The following is a 25,652-nucleotide window of genomic DNA, read 5'->3' on the forward strand; positions in this document are numbered from 1 at the left end:
GGATGCAATTTGGAGTCAGGGTCATGGCTTGAAACATCTGCCATGACCTTCTCCAGAGACTGAGTCCTCAGGGTTCATCTCTCAGAGGAGAGGAGTCAGCAACCTGCTGAGCTGAGCGGGCTCACAGGTGTGTTTTGTTCACTCTCATTTTCAAATATATGTATATGTGTATATTACACATGTACACATATATACACACCTATATACACAAACATGTGTGTATACATGCATACATATATATAAATCTTATTTTGAGTCGTCAACGTTTTTAAAAACTAGGAAATTTTATCTACAAGTCCAGATTTCCAGCTTTTCTAGCGAAATTAGAAATTACGGCTGCCTTGAGCTCTCTCCCTCATTCCCACATGAGCAAAATTGACCTGGTGCTGAGTGAGGGCTGCCCCCTAGTCTCTTCACCTCAACTCAGTCCATAGCTAGCCCACTCCACCTTCCTGCCTAGCCCCTACAGGTATTTAAAGGTGCTACTCCCTGACTTAGAGTGTGCCATATTCTTAATATCTTCAAAAGATGAAATTTTTGAAAAGAATGTGTGCAGTATACTAGTTTACCTGGAAAGGGAATAGGGACTTGTTAACGACAGCGATCAGCCTTGAATGTCATGTTACTTTCATTGCAGTATGAATATGTTTCAAATAATTCTTCTGGTCAGCCCTTATCCACCTGGTTTTGCTAAATTCGTTTCTCATTATTCTTCATTTGATGCGTGTGGATAAATGCAAATCAAAGCCAATTATTTGTTTGTAACTGACTCTGGGATGCCTGCCGCAGTCTTATCTGTCGCTCTAGCTTGCGGCTTTCAGCAATTGTCATCTTAGAGACTTTGGTTTGAAACTCTCCTCCAGAGGTTTGCAGAGTGCCTGAGACCGGAATTTGCAGACGCTAACAGTCATTTCTCCTTTTTTTTTCAGGCCCTCCGAACCACCACAGCCAGTCGACTCTGAGGCCCCCTCTCCCACCCCCTCACAACCACACGCTGTCCCATCACCATTCGTCTGCCAACTCCCTCAACAGGAACTCACTGACCAATCGGCGGAGTCAGATCCACGCCCCGGCCCCAGCGCCCAATGACCTGGCCACCACACCAGAGTCCGTTCAGCTTCAGGACAGCTGGGTGCTAAACAGCAACGTGCCACTGGAGACCCGGTAAGTCCCCATCGCCAGCTCACAGTCACACTCAGTGTCACCTTACCCCTGAGTCACCACACAGAGCCACTGGGTGTCTCAGAGTTCCAGTCGGAGAGACACTCTGGGTATAAATAATGAGACAAGTGTAGCACCTCCTTGTTCCCTTGGTAATTTGACCCTGGACAGTAGGTTGACAGGTATTTCTTCGTTCACATGTGTCTCCTTTTAAAGCTTGTTTACTTTCTCAGATAGCTCTTGTGTACCCAACTAATAGAATTAGCATAACATATTTTTACTCGAAGGCTCATGGGAAACATGCTTATAAGGGTATATTGACTGAAAGCTGCTGATAAATTATGCATTCGGCTTTTCTTGAAGTAATAAATGAAGACTCATTTGAAATTAAGTGTTTGGGGAGACCTTGAGAAACAATCCCTGATTCCAAACTGACAGAAGTATAGTTTAAATTTATATTTCATCCAACATGCAGTCTCACTTTAATCCCTCCTGTACACACTAACAGCTTGATGCCTGTGGGGCAAACAATAATGTATAAAAACAAACAAGAAAAAAGGGGCAGCACTTATGTGAGGAGGGAAGAGTTTGAAAATGATCTCCAGGTCTGGCTTTGTTTTGTTTTGCCTTTGCTTCTGTCCTTTTTTCACCTTCAATTCTGTTCTCCAAAACCATACACACCTTAATGATCTGAAAGAAGACCTGTCAGTCAGGGTATGGAGGGGTTGGAATGTCATTGACAGTGAAGGCTCTGTGTGGGTTGGCCAGACTCTGAAACAGCCTTGCTGCTCTACCCCCAGGCACATTCTTGGTTTGTGTGTTTCAAATGCTATTGTTTCCTTGTCTGGAAGAACCATGGAGACTGAACAGAGAGGAGGGCTAATTCATACTGACCCTTCATAAAGTTCCCAAATAGATTTTAAACTTTAATAACTTAGGTTTGAGGAAAGACAGAAATAATCTGTAATCTTTCTGATAATGGCCAGTGAATTCTCTTCACACAGCTGGAAGCAGTTTTGAAAGTCATAGCATTTGGAGTTGTTTCTTATCTATAATTTTTTTGTTTTTTATAAGATCCTGAAAATTAATATGTTATACCTCTTTGTCACTATAATCACTCCAAACTTTTAATTTTATTTTCTGACAATTATAGGATTTTTTAAGAATTTTTGCTTTATTAAGAGAAACTAAAAGAATGAACCTAAGCCAATAAATATCCTTGATCTCAACATTAGTTTAAAAGAATTGGTACAGAAATAAATAAAATGACACAAAATGAAGCACTAAGCAAAATACAAAGGGTGCTGCATTATTATTATTTTCCTCCGCAAAAAATTACCTAACATGCGTGTGCACACACACACACACACAAACACACACACACAGGCTCTCACACAAAGAATGGTTACATAACAAAGTAAACGTTATAACAACCACATCTGTTTGACTCTTAATCCAAACTAACAAGAAAAATCTGTCAAGACAATTGGGGTAATTTAAACGTGGATTGGGTATTTAATGATATTAAGAATATAATTATAATTTTGTTAGGTGCAGTTTTGGCATGCAGTTTTGGTTCAAACACTAAAAACATTCCAATTGAGGAATGAAAAACTACCTATCGGGTATTATGCTTTTTTTAAAATTTATTATAGTTTAAATTCTGGGATACATGTGCAGAATGTGCAGGTTTGTTACATAGATATAAACATGCCATGGTGGTTTGCTGCACCCATCAACCCGTCATCTATATTAGGTATTTCTCCTAATGCTATCCCTCCCCTAGCCCCCTGCCCCCTCACAGGCCCTGGTGTGTGATGTTCCCCTCCCTGTGTCCATGTGTTCTTAATGTTCAGCTCCCACTTATCAGTGAGAGCATGCAGTGTTTGGTTTTCTGTTCCTGTGTTAGTTTGCTGAGAATGATGGTTTCCGGCTTCATTCATGTCCCTGCAAAGGACATGAACTCATCCTTTTTTTATGGCTGCATAGTATTCCATGGTGTATATGTGCCACATTTTCTTTATCCAGTCTATCATTGATGGGCATTTGGGTTGGTTCCAAGTCTTTGCTATTGTGAATAGTGCTGCAATAAACATATGTGTGCATGTATCTTTATAGTAGAATGATTTATAATCCTTTGGGTTCATACCCAGTAATGGGATTGCTGGGTCAAATGGTATTTCTGGTTCTAGATCCTTGAGGAATCACCACACTGTCTTCCACAATGGTTGAACCAATTTACACTCCCACCAACAGTGTAAAAGCATTCTTATTTCTCCACATCCTCTCCAGCATCTGTTGTTTCCTGACTTTCAATGATGGTCATTCTAACTGGCATGAGATGTTATCTCATTGTGGTTTTGATTTGCATTTCTCTAATGATCAGTGATAATGAGCTTTTTTTCACCTGGTTGTTGGCCACATAAATGTCTTCTTCTGAGAAGTGTCTGTTCATATCCTTCACCCACTTTTTGATGGGGTTGTTTGTTTTTTTCTTGTAAATTTGTTTAAGTTCCTTATAGATTCTAGATATTAGCCCTTTGTCAGATGGATAGATGGCAAAAATTTTCTCCCATTCTGTAGGTTGCCTGTTCACTCTGATTATAGTTTATTTTGCTGTGGGGAAGCTCTTTAGTTTAATTAGATTCCATTTGTCAATTTTGGCTTTCTTTGCCATTGCTTTTTGTGTTTTTGTCATGAAGTCTTTGCCCATGCCTATGTCCTGAATGGTATTGCCTAGGTTTTCCTCTAGGGTTTTTATGGTTTTAGGTTTTGTGTTTAAGTCTTTAATCCATCTTGAGTTAATTTTTGTATAAGGTGTAAGGAAGGGGTCCAGTTTCAGTTTTCTGAATATAGCTAGCCAGTTTTTCCAACACCATTTATTAAATAGGGAATCCTTTCCCCATTGCTTGTTTCTGTCAGGTTTGTCAAAGATTAGATGGTTGTAGATGTATGGCATTATTTCTGAGGCCTCTGTTCTGTTCCATTGGTCTATGTATCTGTTTTGGTACCAGTACCATGCTGTTTTGGTAACTGTAACCTTGTAGTATAGTTTGAAGTCAGGTAGCGTGATGACTCCAGTTTTGTTCTTTTTGCTTAGGCTATATCACTTGGCTATATGGGCTATTTTTTGGTTGCATATTCAATTTAAAGTAGTTTTTTCTAATTCTGTGAAGAACGTCAATGGTAGCTTGATGGAGATAGCGTTGAATCTATAAATTACTTTGGGCAGTATGGCTATTTTCACTATATTGAGTCTTCCTATCCATGAGCATGGAATGTTTTTCCATTTGTTTGTGTCCTCTCATTTCGTTGAGCAGTGGTTTGTAGTCCTCCTTGAAGAGGTCCTTCACATCCCTTATAAGTTGGATTCCTAGGTATTTTATTCTCTTTGTAGCAATTGTGAATGGGAGTTCACTCATGATTTGGCTCTCTGTTTGTCTGTTATTGCTGTATAAAAATGCCTGTGATTTTTGCATATTGACTTTTATCCTGAGACTTTGCTTGAAGTTGCTTATCACCTTAAGGAGATTTTTGGGTGGAGATGATGGGGTTTTCTAAATATACAATCATGTCATCTGCAAACAGAAACAATTTGACTTCCTCTCTTCCTGTTTGAATACCCTTTATTTCTTTCTCTTGCCTGATTTCCCTCGCCAGAACTTCCAGTACTATGTTGAATAGGAGTGGTGAGAGAGGGCATCCTTGTCTTGTGCCAGTTTTCAAAGGGAATGCTTCCAGCTTTTGACCATTCAGTATGATATTGGCTGTGGGTCTGTCATAAATAACTCTTATTATTTTGAGATATGTTTCATCAATACCTAGTTTATTGAGAGTTTTTAGCATGAAGGGGTGTTAAATTTTATTGAAGGCCTTTTCTGCGTCTATTGAGATAATCATGTGGTTTTTGTCATTGGTTCGGTTTATGTGATTAATTACATTTATTGATTTGCGTATGTTGAACCAGCCTTGCATCCCAGGGATGAAACCGACTTGATCATGGTGGAGAAGCTTTTTGATGTGCTGCTGGCTTCAGTTTGCCAGTATTTTATTGAGGATTTTCGCATCGATGTTAAGCAGGGATATTGGCCTAAACTTTTCTTTTTTGGTTGTGTCTCTGCCAGGTTTTGCTATCAGGATGATGCTGGCCTCATAAAATGAGTTTGCGAGGAGTCCTTCTTTTTCAATTGTTTGGAATAGTTTCAGAAGGAATGGTACCAGCTCCTTTTTGTACCTCTGGCAGAATTCAACTGTGATTCCATCTGGTTCTGGGCTTTCTTTTGTTGGTAGGCTATTAATTACTGCCTCAATTTCAGAAATTGTTATTGGTCACTTCAGGGATTCGACTTCTTCCTGGTTTAGTCTTGGGAGGGTGTATGTGTCCAGGAATTCATCCATTTCTTCTAGATTTTCTGGTTTATTTGAGTAGAGGCGTTTATAGTATTCTCTAATGGTAGTTTGTATTTCTGTGGGATCAGTGGTGATATCCCCTTTACGATTTTTTATTGTGTCTATTTGATTCTTCTCTCTTTTCTTCTTTATTAGTCTGGCCAGCAGTCCATCTATTTTGTTAATCTTCTCAAAACACAGGTCCTGGATTCATTAATTTTTTGAAGGGTTTTTCATGTCTCTATCTCCTTCAGTTCTGCTCTGATCTTAGTTATTTCTTGTCTTCTGTTAGCTTTTGATTTTGTTTGCTCTTGCTTCTCTAGTTCTTTGAATTGTGATGTTAGGGTGTCGATTTTAGATCTTTCCTGCTTTCTCCTGTGGGCATTTAGTGCTATAAATTTCCCTCTAAACACTGCTTTAGCTGTGTCCCAGAGATTCTGGTACATTGTGTCTTCGTTCTCATTGGTTTCAAAGAACTTATTTATTTCTGCCTTAATTTCGTTATTTACCCAGTAGTCATTCAGGAGCAGATTGTTCAGTTTCCATGTAGTTGTACAGATTTGAGTGAGTTTCTTAGTCCTGAGTTCTAATTTGATTGCACTGTGGTCTGAGAGACTGTTTGTTATGATTTCCATTCTTTTGCATTTGCTGGGGAGTGTTTTACTTCCAATTATGTGGTCAATTTTAGAATAAGTGTGATGTGGTACTGAGAAGAATGTATATTCTGTTGATTTGGGGTGGAGAGTTCTGCAGATGTCTATTAGGTCCACTTGGTCCAGAGCTGAGTTCAAGTCCTGAATATCCTTCTTAATTTTCTGATCGTTGATCTGTCTAGTATTGACAGTGGGGTGTTAAAGTCACCCATTATTATTGTGTGGGAGTCTAAGTTTCTTTGTAGATCTCTAAGAACTTGCTTTATGAATCTGGGTGCTCCTGTATTGGGTGCATATATATTTAGGATAGTTAGCTCTTCTTGTTGCATTGATCCCTTTACCATTATGTAATGCCCTTCTGTGTCTTTTTTGATCTTTGTTGGTTTAAAGTCTGTTTTATCAGAGACTAGGATTGCAACCTTTGCCTTTTTGTTTTTGTTTTTTGCTTTGCATTTGCTTGGTAGACATTCCTCCATCCCTTTATTTTGAGCCTATATGTGTCTTTGCATGGGAGATGGGTCTCCTGAATACAGCACACTGATGGGTCTTGACTCTTTATCCAGTTTGCCAGTCTGTGTCTTTTAATTGGGGCATTTAGCCTCTTTACATTTAAGGTTAATATTGTTATGTATGAATTCGATCCTGTCATTATGATGCTAGCTGCTTATTTTGCCCGTTGGTTGATGCAGTTTCTTCATAGTGTTGATGGTCTTTACCATCAACATTTGGTATGTTTTTGCAGTGGCTGGTACTGGTTTTTCCTTTCCATGTTTAGTGCTTCCTTCAGGAGCTCTTGTAAGGCAGGCCTGGTGGTGACAAAAATCTCTCAGCATTTGCTTGTCTGTAAAGGATTTTATTTCTCCTTTGCTTATGAAGCTTAGTTTGGCTGGATATGAAATTCTGGGTTGAAAATTCTTTTCTTTAAGAATGTTGAATATTGGCCCCCACTCTCTTCTGGCTTGTAGTCTGTCTGCAGAGAGATCCACTGTTAGTCTGATGAGCTTCCCTTTGTGGGTAACTCGACCTTTCTCTCTGGCTGCCCTTAACATTTTTTCGTTCATTTCAACCTTGGTGAATCTGACGATTATGTGTCTTGGGGTTGCTCTTCTCAGGGAGTATCTTTTTGGTGTTCTCTGTATTTCCTGAACTTGAATTTCGTTGACCTGTCTTGCTAGGTTGGGGAAGTTCTCCTGGATAATATCCTGAAGAGTGTTTTCCAACTTGGTTCTGTTTTCTCTGTCACTTTAAGGTACACCAGTCAAATGCAGGTTTGGCCCATTCACATAGTCCCATCTTTCTTGGAAGCTTAGTTCATTCCTTTTCATTCTTTTTTTTGAGACGGAGTCTCGCTCTGTCGCCCAGGCTGGAGTGCAGTGGCGTGATCTCGGCTCACTGCAAGCTCCGCCTCCTGGGTTCACACCATTCTCCTGCCTCAGCCTCTCCAGCAGCTGGGACTACAGGCGCACGCCGCCACGCCCGGCTAATTTTTTTGTATTTTTAGTAGAGACAGGGTTTCACCGTGTTAGCCAGGATGGTCTCGATCTTGTCTTCATGCTTTATTTCATTAAGTTGATCTTCAATCCGTGATATCCTTTCTTCCACTTAATCTATTTGGCTATCGATACTTGTGTATGCTTCACGAAGTTCTTGTGCTGTGTTTTTCAGCTCCATCAGGTCATTTATGTTCTTCTCTAAAATGGTTATTCTAGTTAGCAATTCCTCTAGCCTTTTTTCAAGGTTATTAGCTTCCTTGCATTGGGTTAGAACATGCTCCTTTAGCTTGGAGGAGTTTGTTATTTCCCACCTTCTGAAACCTACTTTTGTCAATTCATCAAACTCATTCTCCATTGAGTTTTGTTCCCTTGCTGGTGAGGACTTGTGATCCTTTGGAGGAGAAGAGGTGTTCTGGTTTTTCGAATTTTCACCCTTTTTGCGCTGTTTTTTCCTCATCTTTGTGGATTTATCTACCTTTGGTCTTTGATGTTAGTGACCTTCAGATGGGTTTTCTGAGTGGACGTCCTTTTTGTTGATGGTGATGCTATTCCTTTCTGTTTGTTAGTTTTCCTTCTAACAGTCAGGCCCCTCAGCTGCAGGTCTGCTGAAGTTTGCTGGAGGTCCACTCCAGACCCTGTTTGCCTGGGTATCACCAGCGGAGGCTGCAGACAGCAAAGACTGCTGCCTGTTCCTTCCTCTGGAAGCTTCGCCCAGAGGGGTATCCACCAGATGCCAGCTGGAGCTCTCCTGTATGAGGTGTCTGTTGACTCATGCTGGGAGGTGTTTCCCAGTCAGGAGGCATGGGGGTTAGGGACCCACTTGAGGAGGCAGTCTGTCCCTTAGCAGAGCTCAAGCGCTGTGCTGGGAGATCCACTACTCTCTTCAGAGCCGACAGGGTGGGAACGTTTAAGTCTGCTGAAGCTGTGCCCACAGCCGCCCCTTCCCCCAGGTGCTCTGACCCAGGGAGACGGGAGTTTTATCTATAAGCCCCTGACTGGGGCTGCTGCCTTTCTTTCAGAGATACCCTGCCCAGAGAGGAGGAATCTAGAGAGGCAGTCTGGCTATAGCAGCTTTGCTGAGCTGTGGTGGGCTCTTCCCAGTCTGAACTTCCCAATGGCTTTGTTTACACTGTGAGGGGAAAACCACTTACTCAAGCCTCAGTAATAGGGGACGCCCCTCCCTCCCACCAAGCTGGAGCATCCCAGATCAACTTCAGACTGCTGTGCTGGCAGCGAGAATTTCAAGCCAGTGGATCTTAGCTTGCTGGGCTCCATGGGTTGGGATCCGCTAAGCTAAACCACTTGGCTCCCTTGCTTCAGCCCCCTTCCCAGGGGAGTGAACGGTTCTGTCTTGCTAGCGTTCCAGGCACCTCTGTGGTATGAATAAAAAAACTCCTGCAGCTCACTCAGTGTCTGCCCAAATGGCCACCCAGTTTTGTGCTTGAAACCCAGGGCCCTGGTGGTGTAGGCACCCAAGGGAATCTCCTGGTCTGCGGGTTGTTAAGACCGTGGAAAAAGCATAGTATCTGGGCCGGAATGCACCATTCCTCACAGCACGGTGCCTCACGGCTTCCCTTGGCTAGAGGAGGGAGTTCCCTGACCCCTTGTGCTTCCTGGGTGAGGCAACGCCCCGCCCTGCTTCAGCTTGCCCTCCGTGGGCTGTACCCACTGTCTAACCAGTCCCAGTGAGACCAGCCTGGTACTTGAGTTAGAAATGCAGAAATCACCTGCCTTCTGTGTTGATCTCACTGGGAGCTGCAGACTGGAGCTGTTCCTATTCGGCCATCTTGCCAGCCAGCAGAATTATAGGTTATTTTTAACCATGTCTACAATCTTAATCTTTAAAGGTTAAAATATGTAAAGTCAATAAAAACTGTATATAATAGAGATATTTAAACTTCTGCCCTGATATAGTAAACCACTAATAAACAGCTTTGCTGGAAGCTGACTGGCTGGCCAGGCTTAACTCAGGATATTGTCAAAGTTGATGATGGTCTTAAAGGCTGGATGGTATTTTCTGTCTTTTTCCTCTCCACACTTACAAACTGCCATAGAGTTTGTTAATTAGTCAGCCTATTTTTACATTAACAGACTATTATTTGAAAAATAGTTTCTGGATATAAATGCTACTTAGAATGGACTAGATGAAGAAGAAGAAAGGAAGGAAAGGAAGGGAAGAGAAGATGTAATAGCTATTGTAGAAAAAGAAGAGGACCACCATGACCATTATCAATCAGTTGTTATTGTTTAGTTTATATATGCTGAACATTAATGCTTTACATGCATTATCTCACTCAAGCCTGAAAGCAGTCCTATGAAGTAGGAAGGGACTTTTATTATGGCCATTTAAAGATGCAGAATCTAGGGATAGAGGGACAAAGTAACATGCGGGAAGTCTAAAGCTTCAGAAAGATAGTAAACTATGAGCCATGTTGGATGAAACATTGGAAGTTCCTACACCCAAAATAAGGTGGTGGAATGTCTGATGGGTGAACAACCACAAATCTAGGTTTATTGCCCTAGTTGTTACATTTACAGGACCAGATCCACCGGAGTGTCTGCTCTTGGCAATGAGTCTTCCCTTAGTGATAAGAACACATGAAACACATAAATCCATATCTCCCAGCTCCCAGCTCCTGATGCAATCAGTTGGTTTTCTAGAAGATTTATTTTGAATAACTTTTTGTAATAAAGTGTCCTCTTGACAAATATCTGGTAGAGAGGACCAATGAAACCACGCAGATCACTGTCCTGCTTTCCTAAGTAACCTCTTCCAGAATTTACTTTCTGGTCTAGAGTCCTTCTTCAGATCCTTTGAATATTTGGCATTTGTCCAAGGATTAGGACTTCTCAATGCTAATTTCGGAAGAAGCACATTAAAGAAAAAAATTCGTGGGAAGATAGGATTGCTAAAACCTTGACGTCCATCAGAAGGAAAAAAAAAAAGTGAGACAACATCTGAGTATTCTTTGATCCATATGTTCAAGAGCCAAGGATTAGAGTTCCTTGGGATGGAGTTGTTGGCAGAAATCCAGCACAAGGTGCAAAACTTGGTAAATATTTGAAACTCCACTCATGGAACTGAGCACATAGAATATGCATCTAGTCTCATGTATGAAAATTCTAGTCATAGTCCATAGAACTGATGAAATGTATGATTCTGTTTTAAATATTATTTGTATTAGTTTGTTATCACGCTGCTAATAAAGACATACCCGAGACCCGGTAATTTATAAAGGAAACAGATTTAATTGACTCACAGTTCAGCATGACGGGGGAGGCCTCCAGAAACTTACAATCGTGGTAGAAAGGGAAGCAAGCACACTCTTCTTCAACATGGCATCAACTGCCGAGCAAAAGGGGGGAAAACCCCTTATAAAACCATCAGATCTCATGAGAACTCACTCACTATCACGACAACAGTATGAGGGTAACCGCCCCCATGATTAAGCTACCTCCCACTGGGTCCCTCCCATGACACATGGGAATTATGGGAACTACAATTCAAGATGAGATTTGGGTAGGGACACAACCAAACTGCACTGTTATTAGTTCAGTCTCTTATTAGCAAATATTTATTGAGTCCCTTGTGTATGCCACGAGCTATGTTAGGTACTGGCAAGATACTGATTAAAACATGTATTGTCCCATTAAAGATCACCCAACCTAAAGGAGGAGGCGGGTACATAAGCAAAAAGATAGTTCAACATATACAGTAATGGAAGTCTAAAAGTTACAGAGATTTTATAGTGGAAGAAGTGATTAACTATCCGAGAAAGATCAAGAAAATTTTTATAGCTGAAGGGCTGCTTCAGCTGGGTTCTGAGGGATAAGTAGGAATTTATCTATTACATAGGTAAAGTCAGATATGATAGCATATTATTATTTATTCTCATTCCCCACTGTTTTTCCATATAGTCTTAGCAATAGATAATTGAATGAATTCACTGATTCAAATGCTAAAATCTTGTGAGTTTACTGGTGTCAGTTTCTTAGCCAGGAGGGAGTATAGATATGGGATTTCTTCTTTTTAGGAGCATGATGCCATGCTAGTATTTCCATTTCTGTCTTTCATACCAAATAAGAATCGGTCTCTCTCCAGGAGAGAGAACCATTAAAAGCAAGACATTCTGAAGGTTGATTATAATTTAGTCACCATTTTTGAAAATGTGGTGTAAATTTACAAACAGCTTGACCACCCTTACTCTCATTAATACAGATTTCTGGGTGTGATGGAATAATTTCAAAACTCTGAGAGGTAATGAGCAGGCATTCTGCCACTCCCAGAATGCAAAGTGTGTCTCTTTAGTCCGGTGTGTCTCCTTAGACCAGTGGGGAGTGGGTCCTTTCCTCTCTGCATTGCTCTTTTGATGTCCCCATCAGTCTTAATGAAGCATGTTAGATCTTCTCTGAACTATGCTTCTTTTTTTTTCTATGATGAGTACATTGGAGGGGCTGATTAAGGAGGCATAACCAGAAAATAGGACTGTTTGGAATTTAACAAAAGACAAAAAAAGCATCTAAGGGAAGTTCTGTATCAATGTTAAATAAAAGAACAATGCATATAAATTTGTACTACCAAAAGCAGTCTATTCATGTATAAACCATAATATAATTCAACAAAAATCAAACATAAGGCAGAACTAACTGCAAGCAGTCTGTACTGTCTTTTCTTAAGTAGTGTGTTACAGAATCACTCTACCCTCCGCCTTCCTCCCAGCCTATTCACAGAAGGTTTTGAAACAAAGTCTACTTGCAATTCTTGTTCAATATCACCTATCTACTCCTTCCTCTGCTGAAAGTGACAAGGTGAGGAATCTTCCTGGCTGGCTGTTTCTTTGGGAGTTTCTAAAGTCAACTTCTCTTGTCTAAAACAGTAGAAAGTAGCTCAGTGACAGAACCTAACTTTTCTTCCTTTGTGTGTTTTGCTGAAGCAAGCGTCTCTCTTTGGATCTATCTGAGCAGCAGATCACAAAAAAGAATCCCTAAGCAGGACAAAACTTCTCTCTGAGTTCATTTTTGCACTGACATACTAGAAGCCCTAATTTTAATCATCAAGATCCTCAAGCTGCAAAACAGTTTGCAATTTGCCTTTTTAAATGGTCATTAATTATTCTAGAAATAGCTATGAGAACCTACCATGTGTCAGGCACTGAGGATCCAGCAAAGGAGAAAAACAAAACCCCTGTCCTTATGGAGATTCTAGGCTGGAAGCAGACAGAACATAAACAAGTGTCCCTTACACCATGACAAATGCATTAAGTGCCACAGACTTCTGAAGAAGCCAGACCCATAAGAAATGGACATTTAAGCTGAGCCCTTAAGATGAGTAGGGGTTAATCAGGCTTAAAGAGTGCTCTAGATCACAAAAACAATGAGCCACTAGGGAAAGAAACACTAAGGTGCCAGAAAGAGAAATCAAGAAACTAGAAAGGTAAGGCAAGGGCAAGATGGATCAAGGCTTTGGACCATGTTAACGCTTTTGGACTCTACCTCGAGAACAAGTAAAAGTCACTGAAGCTTTTTAAGCAGGAGAGCAAAATAATAAGATATACTCTGCTTTTTGCTTTTAATAATGATAGCTGCCCTATGATAAATGGATTGGGGGGCAGTTAGAGTGGAAAGTATGCAGGACTAAAGGTCCAGTTTGGAAAATAAAATAATAGTTAAGATAAAAAGTGGCATGCCTTTGATTAGGGAGTGGTGCTGAATATTCAAAGATGTGAGGTATAGTTTGAAGGTAGGATCAGTAGAAATTAATGATTGCTGGGATTTGAAGATGAAGGTTAGGATTCTTCAAGTTTTTTACTTAGATGTCTGGATGAATAGCAATGTCATGTGCTGAAGAAGGAACAGGTTTTTGTGGCAGAAAACAAAAGTTCAGTTTTGGACATGTTACATTTATGAGGCAAGAGAATTGAGTGCAGTTATTGGCCAGACTTATTTTGATTCTAAAATAATACATGTAACACAGAAAATCATCCATTTACAAATAATAGCATATGCAGTATATCCAAAGCCCTCAGCAATTGATTTTTCTCTTTAAAAAATGTCTCTCCAGGCCAGATGCAGTGGCTCATACCTATAATCCCAGTAATCTGGGAGGTTGAGCTGGAAGAATCTTTTGAGCCCAGGATGTGGAGGCTGCAGTAAGCTATGATCACACCACTGCGCTCCATCCTGGGTGATAGCATGAGATTCCATCTTAAAAAAAAAAAAAAGAAAAAAAATTCTCTCCAGAAATTTGTTAAATTCATTTCACACAATCATATAGGCCTGTGAATACTAACTTTTCTTTGTCAAATACTTTTTGCTTGGCACTAAGCTTTACCTAGAGGATCCCATTTAATCCCTTAAGCTCTTTGTTAGGTATATGTTACTATCCATATTTAAAATACAGGGAAACCAGGGCTGGGGGAATTAAGTTACTTACATGTTACCCATTAGTAAGTGACAGAGCTGAAATTTGAACCTGGGTTGACCTGACTTTAAATCCCATATTCTTAATGACCATATGATAATGGCTGTGGAACTAGGAAGCGTGGGGGGTGGAAAAAACTCTGCCTAGCCTGATGGCAAACAACAAATTAATTTGCTTAGGCCATGAAATGAAGTCAATGCATTACAAGTGGCATAAGGTGAGAAATAATCTATGGGATGAACTCCAGCCTGTTACTGGACATAGACTTAGTCATTGTCAAACTCATAAGCCAGGCCAGATGCAAGAGACCCTTCTCTGCAGCTCTGAGGAATGGGTGGCAACCCGGATGGTAAATCTGAGGCCTCACCACTCCGTGGTGGTGGCAGCATAGCATATGATCTACGGGGAGAGATTTCATGCCCTGCATATTATAAAATGTGAGTGCAGATTGACAAGGGAGAATTAAGAAGTACAGCTACTTGTTTAGCTCTGCAACTCGTAGGATCTTTTTCATTCTAAACAGAGCTCTGCCAGATTGGTGGGAGAAAGCGCGACAGCCATGGGTGCCATGGCTGACCCTTGGGGCATCCCTTGAATATCATCCTCGTTCCTGTTAGCAGGAAGCATGACAAGTGCTCAGGAAAAGAATTGAGCATGTTGGGCTTGCTGAGTGGTATCTAAGGAATCTAATTTTGGTGTCAGAATTTTTTAAAACACACTGTTTGTCTTCAAGAAGAAGCAATCTTAGACTAATCTGGATGCCTTATTGGTAGTGCGTATTTGGGAATCGAGATTCAAGACCTTCAGTAAATAAGGCTTTCACAGAGAAGAAACAAGATTGTTGGAACATCTTCACCATGCTGAGTGCAAAGGCTATTCCAAACTTGTTCTCAGATTGATTTTTCTACCTAAGGATTAATTTTCTGACAGAATCACTGACAAGCCTGATCTTTAGAATATTAAACCTAGGCAACCTGTTTGCTTTTTTGTTTGTTTTTTAATGTTTTCAAGTGAGGTTTAAAGGTAGGATTCATTCTGGGTGAACCAAATGCATTGAAGCACTTTCAAATCAATAGGCAGCTTGATTTCTCTGTATTGTGAAACATTATGCCCCCTCTAAATTCTCATCACAGGCAACATGGAAATTAATGAGACCTTTAGGTTAGCCTTTCAAGCTCAGCCTTATTTTATAGCTTTACCCTGCCTTTTTGACACCACGATCTCGCCTGGCCACCAGCAGCATTTCATGTTGCAGTGCACTTTAATTTTGCAGTTTTCTTAGTCTTCCTTGGAAACTGGCAGCTTATTAATCTCAATAACTGAGCTGCTCAATAGGCAAGCTCACCAATGAGAGACCAGGCTGTGTCTTTTTTTTTTCCTTGGCAGATGGAAACAAGGGGGTTGGTTGTTAGATGGAGGCAAGGGAGGTGGCAGAGAAAAAGCCAGTTAGGAGGGGCACCTCATCCCCCACATCACTTTCTGATAATTGGCAGGAAAATAAAGTGAGCCTAGTCTAATCCACTGCTCTGCAATTTATGGCTTGTGGTGTTAAACACTCTCGAACCCATTAATAAGAAAATAAATAAAGTGTTGTGGCACGTGTGCAAATTACAAGGTGCATTGAGAAAGAAACAAGCATTACATCTTATTCAAGACCACTCCAGCCTATTCTTGGCATGGTCTGCAAACTTGGAAGCATCCTGGAAAGTGGAGGTACCTAAGGAGAAGCTGTCCTTTTTAAATTTGCCTGCCTCTACAAAATTAAAACCTTATTGAGGAATTGAACTTCTTATTGCAGGGTACCACAGCTAAGTCTCTAGGTAGAAAGAACTTAAAAAAAATAAAAATAAAAATCCATCCCTCAGCAGCCTGTACCGTGGGGACCCAATTACAAATTGAGGCCACCCCGTGGTCATGCATTGTAAGAGCAAGACTTTGCCCCGAGTCTGTGTAAATGTCGAAGACTCTGGGGTTAAGTTCACAGTTGAAAAAAGCCAAATATTTCCATCTCTGTCTGTGCTCTTTCACCCATTCAACTAATATCAACTGTCATTCCCTTGAGGCACTTCCTGAAGTCTTCCCAGAGGATATTTTATCTGGCTCAGACAGGGAGAAACTTGATGAAGCGCAAGTCCTTTCTAATTCTGGCTCCCTGATGATCCTTTTCTTTTCACAGAAGCCAGATAAGGCATCCGCAGTCCTCCCAGGCAGGGGAAGTAGGTCCTGCAACTTTTCTGAAGGTTCCTTTGATTTATTCGTTTTGGCCTCATTTGCTTTTGTGAGTTGGGATCTTGTGTCCCCAGACTTGCAAACCGTCACAGGATACTCAGCCATTCTGCTCAGCTGCAGCTGCATCCTTTAGATTTTATGGGAATGTTTAAAAAAACTTTTCCTACATTAGGTTTTTTTCTTTCAAAACCCACCAGACAATTTGGGGCCATTCTGTGAGTATTCTTTGCGAATACTCCTTTTAGAGGTCATGGCAAAACGCTACACAAAGGATCACCCTCAAAATCGTGTATTTTTCAAATCCCTTATTGAATCATTTCTTGCTCAAAATAACTGTTTAGGAGTCAGTAAATACCTCCAGTTTCTGTCATTTGTACTTAAGCTGTGTATGCCTTATAGTTCAAAAGAGACTGAACACCAATTCTTTTCTATGTGTTAAATGGTACTGAAATCAGATTTCAATTTGCTAGAGCTTCAATTGCGAACCAGCATTCATGAGTCCATTTGTCAACAATTAATACTCCTGTAAAGGTATTGCACACCAATAATACGACCTTTAAATTTTTCTTTTATTTTTTAATTATTTGAACAAAGGGTTAAAATCCCGCCCTAAAGGGAAGGTGGGAAATGTTGCTTTACTTAACATTGGTATGTTCTTAGATAAGAATTTTCGATGATCTTAGTGACTTTCTAATTTCTTATCAACCCAGATCCTCTCCACTATACTTGGGGACATGTGATGAGAAGGCATAGGGAGCTATTGGGCCCACTGAAGCATTTGGTGGGACTCTAAGGAGCTCTACTCTCCCCCATCCCCACTCTCACCAATTCAGGAAAATGAAGGAATAAATTTACAAGCCCCCTGTGCAAGGGGCGGTGCTATGCACATGTGCATTTTCTGGATGTTCTTGTGTTCAGTCATCTTTTCCAGCTTCTGACTCTCAGAATCCGTACAAGGAGACATTGTAGCTCTATTGACAATCTTTTCACTTCTTGGAAACCATGGACCACTCCTTTTGGTCTTTGTTTTTAGACATAATCATCTCTGAAATGCCTACTTTGTGCCCAGTAGGATACTAGGCACTTTACATCATGTTATCTGAATTAAAGCCCTTAGGGGAGAGATGTTGGTAGGGTTTGGCTGTGTTGACACCCAAATCTCATCTTGAATTGTAGCTCCAACAATTCCCACATGTTGTGGTAGGGACCTGGTGGTGGAAGTTAATTGAATCATGGGGGCGGATCTTTCCCATGCTGTTCTCGTGGTAGTGAATGAGGCTCATGAGATCTGATGGTTTTATAAAGGGGAGTTTCCCTACACAAGCTCTCTCTTTGCCTGCTGTCATCCATGTAAGACGTGACTTGCTCCTCCTTGCCTTTTGCCATGATTGTGAGGCCTCCTCAGCCATGTGGAACTGTAAGTCCATTAAACCTCTTTCTCTTTATAAATTACCCAGTCTCAGGTATGTCTTTCTTAGCAGCATAAGAACAGACTAATACAGATGTTATTGTCCCCTTTCAACATATCAGGAAAATGAAACTTAAGAAAGTGGAGGATTTGGGACAGAGAGAAGATCCTGACAGAACAGGATTCAAGTAGTACTTAAACTCAGGCATTGGGAGTCTCTCAGCCTTGCACTTCTTTAATTTCTACCATCGCTGTTACGTAGGTCTCCTTTTGTGGGATTTTTATGGTAACTATATGCTATATTCTCATAGCTTAGAAACCTAACAGAAAGTAAAGCACTTCTTCTTGACATTTCAACAACACTCCCGTGGTTGAGTCTTATGGAATCCAACTAGAGTCACATGCCCACAACTGACCCAAGCCTCAAGCCTGGAGTCTTGGCGAGCAGACCACATTAATTGGAAAGGCCTGGATCAGGTGCCCATGTGGGGGCCTCATAGTGGAGAGGAAGGAGTGTGGCCCATAACCAAACATTGTGCTGTTAGGAGACCCTGAAATGGAGGCCTGGCAGGCAAAAGCCACAGACCAACTCAGGTCACATTCAGTGTTAGTTTGGTCACAGCCCAGCTCATATTGCCTGATTGTAATGATTTTCCCCTCCAGGCAGACACAGTCCCGGCCAGGGTGGGGAAATTGCAGGACATTGAGTTATCTCACTTGCCAGAGCACAGAAGGGGGTTTACAGCTGATTCCGATAAGAAGCCGAAAAAATTAAGTTTCACTGACTAACTCCCGCCCCCTTCTGACTCATCACCCACTCTGGTTGACTTCTCAAACGTCCCACGACTTTACTTTTGAGTTCACTGTGGTCACTTAATGCATTTTAACTTTTATTAGTCTCCTGACATCTGTTTTAAGCTATCATCTTCTTTCCTGCAAAAGTGCTTGGATTCCACATTTTCTAATTAAAACATGCTCATTTATTGTCTTACTAACCAGTGCTCTTTATGAGGGCTCATGATGAGAAATTTAACTCAAAACATCTCACTGCATTTCCTATCCCTTGGAAATGGCTGGAGAAGCAGTTTTGCCTTATAAAGTTGGATGACTTTGAAGAATTTTTGGTTTTGCTTTTTAATAAAACCATGAATGGGAAACATTTAACTCCATGCTTCAAGCTCCTAATATTCTCAGCAATGCAGTTTATTCTGTTTGTTGTGGTGTGTGTAGGTGGGACAGATTGCAGGGGTCAGATAACTCCATAATGAGTATAGGTAATATCAGAATAGTTCTGTGTTTAATTAGATAAAAATTTTTGTCCTAACATGCAACATGTCCTAATGTTAATAATGGTGCCCACTGCTGTGTACTCCAATGAATTAATCTGATATTATTAGAGGTTGTAAGCATCAGTGCAGCAGGGGGTAAGGGTGGCACACATGCATTTAAACCCACCGAGAATTTCAATATAATCGTGTGTGTGGTGGCATTGGGATGGGCTGGGAACAAGGTAGAAGGGGCATATTCAGTATGTGTCTGCGTATACTTTGTTTTTTTCGGTTTCACTACTGTTTGCTTTGTCTTTGGAAACATAAAAGCAGTGTTACAATGGGGACATCCTCATGTCCTGTTGATAATGTGCATCTTCAAATTCATAATACCATTCAGTTTGGGGAAAAGAGCGAAGTATAGCATTCTTCACAGAGCTTACCCCAAAGAGCTAATTCAGGCAGAAAGGGAGAGACAGAGATAGAGATAGAGATAGAGATAAAGAGAGATAGATGGAGACAGAGATAAAGGGAGGCAGAGAGAGAGAGAAAGAAAGGGAAAAAAGGGACCTGGTGATGCAGATGTGGAAAAAAATAGATGCCCTCTTCAGGGAGGTTGGCCCTTGATTCTGACCACTACATTAGAAAATATTAGAAGAAGGAGTCAAGGTCAACATGAATTGAGTTGGCCAAAACAATTGAGCCCAGCTGGACATGGTGCCGCGCACCTGTAATCCCAGCACTTTGGGAGGCTGAGGCAGGTGGATCACTTGAGGTCAGGAGTTCAAGACCAGCCTGACCAACATGGTGAAATCTCATCTCTATTAAAAATACTAAAATTAGCTAGGTGTGGTGGTGCACACCTATAATCCCAGCTACTCGGGAGGCTGAGGCAGGAGAATTGCTTGAACCTGGGAGGCAAAGGTTGCAGTGAGCCAAGATCGTGCCACTGCACTCCAGCTGGGTGACAGAGTGAGACTCCATCTAAAACAAACAAACAAACAAAAAACAAAACAAAAACAAAAAAAAACCCTGAGCCCTGATCATTTAAGTGAAGGGGTCATCATTCGGCTGCACAGAGGCAGAGTTTTCACACTGGAAACCAAGTTAAGATCACCTAGTATAGTCCAATGTCTGTTTTTACAGATAAGGAGAGTGAAGCTCAGAAAGTTCCACGACACGCCAGCGCCTTCCACTATAAATGCCCGGGTGGGGCTGGAAGGCAGGCCTCTGGCTAGAGCTTTCCCCAGAACCCCTCACTATTTCCTGCATGATTAGGGAATGTTGGTGCCTACTTATCCCACACAGAATATTTATCTCCATTTCCTTCTGCAAAGGAAAGGTCATGAATTTAAGGCAAAGAATTAGAGCACATATTGCAACAGCTTTTGTCTTTTCAGTTATTTTAGTACAGAATGTGCACATTCTCTTGGTAAAATATTCAACACATAGACAGAAAATGGAAAGGAATATTCCCTGCTTTTCAATTTCCATCTTCAAAGAAATTTCATTTGAAGGTTGATTATTTTAGGCTTTCAGAAATGCTTGTGGATGTCTGAGCATGTACATTTTAAGTTTAATATAAATGGAATCATATACATATCATTTGGCAACTTCCTTTTTATCACTTAATGAGATATTGTGGAAGCATTTTCAGGTAATTTTATGTAGACTTACCTCATTCTTTTTTAAAGTCTGTGTAATATTCCATAATGCTCTAATTTATTTAACCAGTCTCTTCTTGATGGACGTTTAGATCGCTTTCAGAATTTTGCTATTAAAAACAAATCTGTAATGAAACATCTTGTATATATATCTTTCTTTGCATACTTATGTAATTATATTCAAAAGTTAAATTCCTGAAAGTGAAATTGCTAGATCAAAGGGTATGTATAATGTGCATTTTGAATTTTGATCGATTGTGCCAAATTGTATCTGTCTCCATTCAAATGTTACGATCTCTCTTTACTTCTCCTTATTTGATGTCCTGGGTTTCTTTTGTGGCTTTAAAATAAGAACCCAGAAGTTTATGGTGTTAGATTTCAGACACAGAATTAAGAGGATTTTTTTTTCAAGTAATAATGTAATAAATAATACGTAAATACCCTAGAAATGCCAATACCTCTTCTTAATGCCAGATATAGTATGAGAAACAGACGTAGCTGTAGGGGAAAATCTGACTCTCTCACTCCCCTTGGTTCTAGCTGTAGGGCCCTTTCTCTTCATTCCCAGACTGTACTACAGCATGGCCTACGTGTTTCAAAACTCCTAACCTTTGTTGCCTTTCCCTTCTCATTATAATTTGGCAATGTTTGAGTTTGCCTCTTCTCCTCATCCACCTTGCCTCTATCTACCTAACGGGGATATTATAAGAATGTCTAAAAAGACCTAGTCAAGTTTCTGAATCCCAAGAGTAATGCCTAGTAAGGCGGTATTATTGTTTAACTATTACAGAAAAGTATTATGATCAAGGGCCTGAAAATCTGGCGAGGAAGACAGCCTTTTTTGTGAAATAAGTATGTGAGGGCTCTGTCAATAAGAGGCCCTCAGGCCAAACTTATATAGTTACTTTATCTGAAACTCTGATTTTACGCTAAATAAGGATTTTTGTATTTCCCACTTCCTGTTGGTAATCCCGTTACCGGCTGTGTTCATAGGACTTCAGCTTAATTCAGCCAACATTTGTAGGGGTCGGACAAGCAGCTGAGCACCACGGCACAGAGGGTGAAAGATCGAAAAGACATGGCCCCTGACCTCTGGGAATTACAGTCTAGTGGGAGAAAGGTCACAGAGCAGATCATTTATATTGATATAGGATGTTGTAATCTGGACATGAGCTCAGGGGACTCTACGGAAGCATGGAGCGTGGAGTGCATCCAACCTACCTGGTCAGGGAAGCCCGGCTGGCAGGTACGGGGTCTGAGTTCCATCTGGGTGGAACAGTGAGAGCTGCCCCAGCAAAAGGGCATTCCAGGCAAAGGTGAGAGAATAGGAAAAGGCCGGAAGAGCAAGGCTGTGCCAGCATTCTGGACCAACCAGAGTGAGACTCAGGAGGCAGGGTAGAGAGGTCTCATGGCCCAAGCCGAGGTCACCTTCTGGGTGCAGTGAAGCACCCTAAGGTCTTTTCAGTGTGGGATGGGGAGCCCAAAAGGGATGTACACAAAGGCATGTTATGGTTAGATTTGCCATGAAGAGGTGGAAAGGGAGGATACATCAGAAAGGGAGGAAACTAAAAGTACATTGAAGTTAACCAATGCATCTGACGGAGGAAGGAAGGGAGAAAGGGAGGGAGGGAGGGAGGAAGGAAGGAAGGGAAGGAGAAGGAAGGAAGGGAGGAAAGAAGGGGGAAGGAAAGAAGGAGGGAGGGAAGAAGGAAGGAAGGAAAAAGGGAGGGAGGGGTGGAGGAAGGAGGGAAGAAAGAAGGAAGGAAAGGGGAACTAAAAGGAAAGAGATATATACTTAAAGTAGGCAGTCTGTGGGATTCATTAATAATTATCTGCATAACAGTAATAGCCAACATTTATTGAGGATCCACTCAATGTCAGGAGTGTGCTGAGCCACTCTTTCAATAGACACAATATTCCTAAGAAATACTTTCCATCATTTTCACTATTTTCATATGAGGAAACTAAGATGTAATAATAACAAGTCATTTGCCTTAGGCTGCACAGGTTAAAGGTGAGGCAACCAGGCCCTGACCCCACCTGCTGCCGACAGTTTCCTTATTAACCAGTGCCCCATCCGGCCTCCTAGAATCAGCAGGGCTGTCCCAACCTGACCGACCGTGACCCTGACCTTCCCTCTTCTTCCTTGCTTTTCCTCCCTATCACTTCTCTTCCCCTCCTTCCTCACTTCCTCCACAGAAATGCAGACATTGCTTTGTTTTTCACATAACCACTTAACTTCTTGTCAAGCAAAACCTGAGAGCCAGAAAGGATCCCAGTTCAAGTCCAAGCCTTCAAGATGTCTGGAAAGGCAGCCTCCCCATTACCAGACTTGCCTTTAGGTTTTATTTAAATCTGCCACTTGCAAAGCAAATGCCTGAAGGCGGGCACCTGCCTTTTAGTCTAACATGCCACCTCCCTGTCAGGCAAATTTCAATTTACCATGCCTCGGCTTGTCCAACTGTATCTTCGTCAATACTTCCAAGATGGCAGTGACAAGCTTTTCAGGTACTTAAGGCAAACCCGCATGACAGTTTTCCTTGACACTTGCGTTTTTAAAAAGCCTTGCCTGGGGCCCTAGGAAACCCAGTATTTAAGAAACTAGGAAGCTTTCAAGGAAGCCCAGCTTTCAGAACCTGCTGTCCTGGGATTTGTTTTGTGATAGGGATGCTGCAAGGTCTGCCTTAGAGTATAGTAAGTGCCATGGCGATATTTATGTGTGGATGCTAAATGATGGTTACCTTTCTTAATGGCATTTTTTTTTTTGACGACTGAAATATATGGATCTGTTCTGTGCATTGTCAGTGGGTATGTGTCTGACCTACAAACACACTTAAATGGCACACTTCTGTACAACATTCCTTTCTGAGTATCCAACAGATATATGTAGGCAGGCAGACATGTCACAGGGGTTGCCATAAAGCTTAATTAATATCCCTGAAGAGCTCTTGTGTCATTTCATGAAGAGTTCTAAATAAGAAGAAAATATTGTACCTATGGCTATTACACATACAAAGAAATGTGAGTAAATATGCAGATAGGTTTTCTTCTATTTGCTCATGCCTCAAAGAGTCTGATGTAAATTCACATGGGAAAATAGATAGTAATAGAGATCACTACTGTTTATTTGAGGGTTAAAAAAAAAAAAGCAACAGTGCCCCAAACTTAAATGCTTGAAATTGCTATACACAGTTGATGTGAGAGGAGCAAATCTATAAGTAAAAAGGAGTGGCAGCTTTCTTTTTCTTTTGTTTTCTTTCACCTCTGCCAGCCCCTACATTTAGAATTGTTTTGATGACTTAAGAATTGTCGGTAGCTATACAATAATTCAGATAAATCAATTTTGTTTTCCTTCCTCGGCCTTGAAGAAATCCCATATGATACTTAGTCCGTCCCCTTTAATTTTTACACCATTTATATACCTTCCTCTTTCTCTTCTTTCTTTCCTTCCTTCCTTCATCCAGCTACCCAGCAAATGCATCTTGAGCACCTATGAAAATAACCATTATTGGGTTTTTTGGTTGGTTGGTTGTTTTTTCACTTCTTTCTGGGTCTTAGGATACTGATCTAGAAACAGAGAGAAATGAATTAGAACTTCATTTCTCAAATGAGGGATGCCACGGAATACCAATTTGAAGGCTGAGAAGAAGGGTTGGTATAAAGCTCACAAAAGTAAGTGGAATAATAAATAGTGTAGAGTACTGGGATATTTATGATATTTAAGTATTAGGTTTGTGAAGACCTGCAGTGATCTTCTGAATTCTGTTTACTCCATTTCCCAAATACCATGGAACCCTCTCTTTATCTAACATTAGTAATATACAAATATACCTGGTGATCCTAAAAGCACATTTTAAGATGTTGTATTTCAGATCCTCTCTGATCTTATGACAGAAGTAGAAAGGCCAGAATTTTTTCAATCCCTTACTAGGAAGGACTTTGTGATCTTGCCTTCTAAAATAAAACAGAATTTTTCTCTCAGCATAAACTTTTAAAATGAATTTATACCCAAACTCAATTATCAAGTCAGGCAATATTTGGGCTTGGTACATAAGAACTGTTTATAATACAGTGCTTAGAGTATAGGCTAACAATAAAAACTTTTGTTTAAAAATTTCATGGATATTATTGGGTATATACCCAAATGAATATAAATTATTCTACTGTAAAGATGCATGCATGTGTATGTTCATTGCATCACTATTCACAATAGTGAAGATATGGAATCAACCAAATGCCCATCAATGGTAGACTAGATAAAGAAGATGTGGTACATATACACCATGGAATACTAAGCGGCCATAAAAAAAATTAGATCATGTCTTTTGTGGAAACATGGATGGAGCTAGAGACCATTATCCTTAGCAAATTAACACAGGAACAGAAAACCAAATACCACATGTTTTTACTTATAAGTGGGAGCTAAATGATGAGATGAGAACACATGGACACAAAAAGGGAAGCAACAGACACTGGGTCCTACTTGAGGGTGGAGGGTGGGAGAAGAGAGAGGATCAGAAGAAAAAAATGCCTATTGGGTACAATGCTTAGAACCTGGGTGACAAAATAACCTGTACACCAAACCCCCATGACACGAGTTTATCTATATAACAAACCTGCACATGTACCCCTCAACCTTAAATAAAAGTTTAGAGGAAAAAAGAAAAGTATATCTATCACATATTAAAATAAGATGAGTGATTGTATAAAAAATTGAAGAACTTAAACTGATGTATGAGTTCTTCTAAATACTTTATATAATACATCCAATAAAACAGAAAAAAAATGTCATGGATAGATAGCTTTCCTAGAAGATAAACCTCACTAGGCTCTCCCTGAAAGCTCTTTCCTGAAATGAGAGCCTGCTGACTTGGGGATGTTAAGACATTTTCTAAGGTATGAAATATTTTGTCTCTTTCTAATTCTGCTGCCACCTGGCTCCTTGGTGATGCTTCTTGTTTTGTAA

The 25,652-nt window shown here is 40.7% G+C and overlaps 1 protein-coding gene across 10 annotated transcripts in view; it reads left to right on the forward strand.

The window, feature by feature from the left end:
- The window catches only part of TENM2 (teneurin transmembrane protein 2), a 1,186,617-nt gene that overhangs the window by 875,643 nt on the left and 285,322 nt on the right, over window positions 1-25,652 (forward strand). For all 10 annotated transcript variants that reach the window (XM_054488238.2, XM_054488240.2, XM_063665336.1 and 7 more), the window contains one exon: window positions 930-1,164. In XM_054488238.2, coding sequence (XP_054344213.1) covers window positions 930-1,164 — 235 coding nt within the window. The remainder of the gene's footprint in view (window positions 1-929; window positions 1,165-25,652) is intronic.

This window comes from Pongo pygmaeus, chromosome 4, assembly GCF_028885625.2.
Source record: "Pongo pygmaeus isolate AG05252 chromosome 4, NHGRI_mPonPyg2-v2.0_pri, whole genome shotgun sequence".
NCBI lineage: Eukaryota > Metazoa > Chordata > Mammalia > Primates > Hominidae > Pongo > Pongo pygmaeus.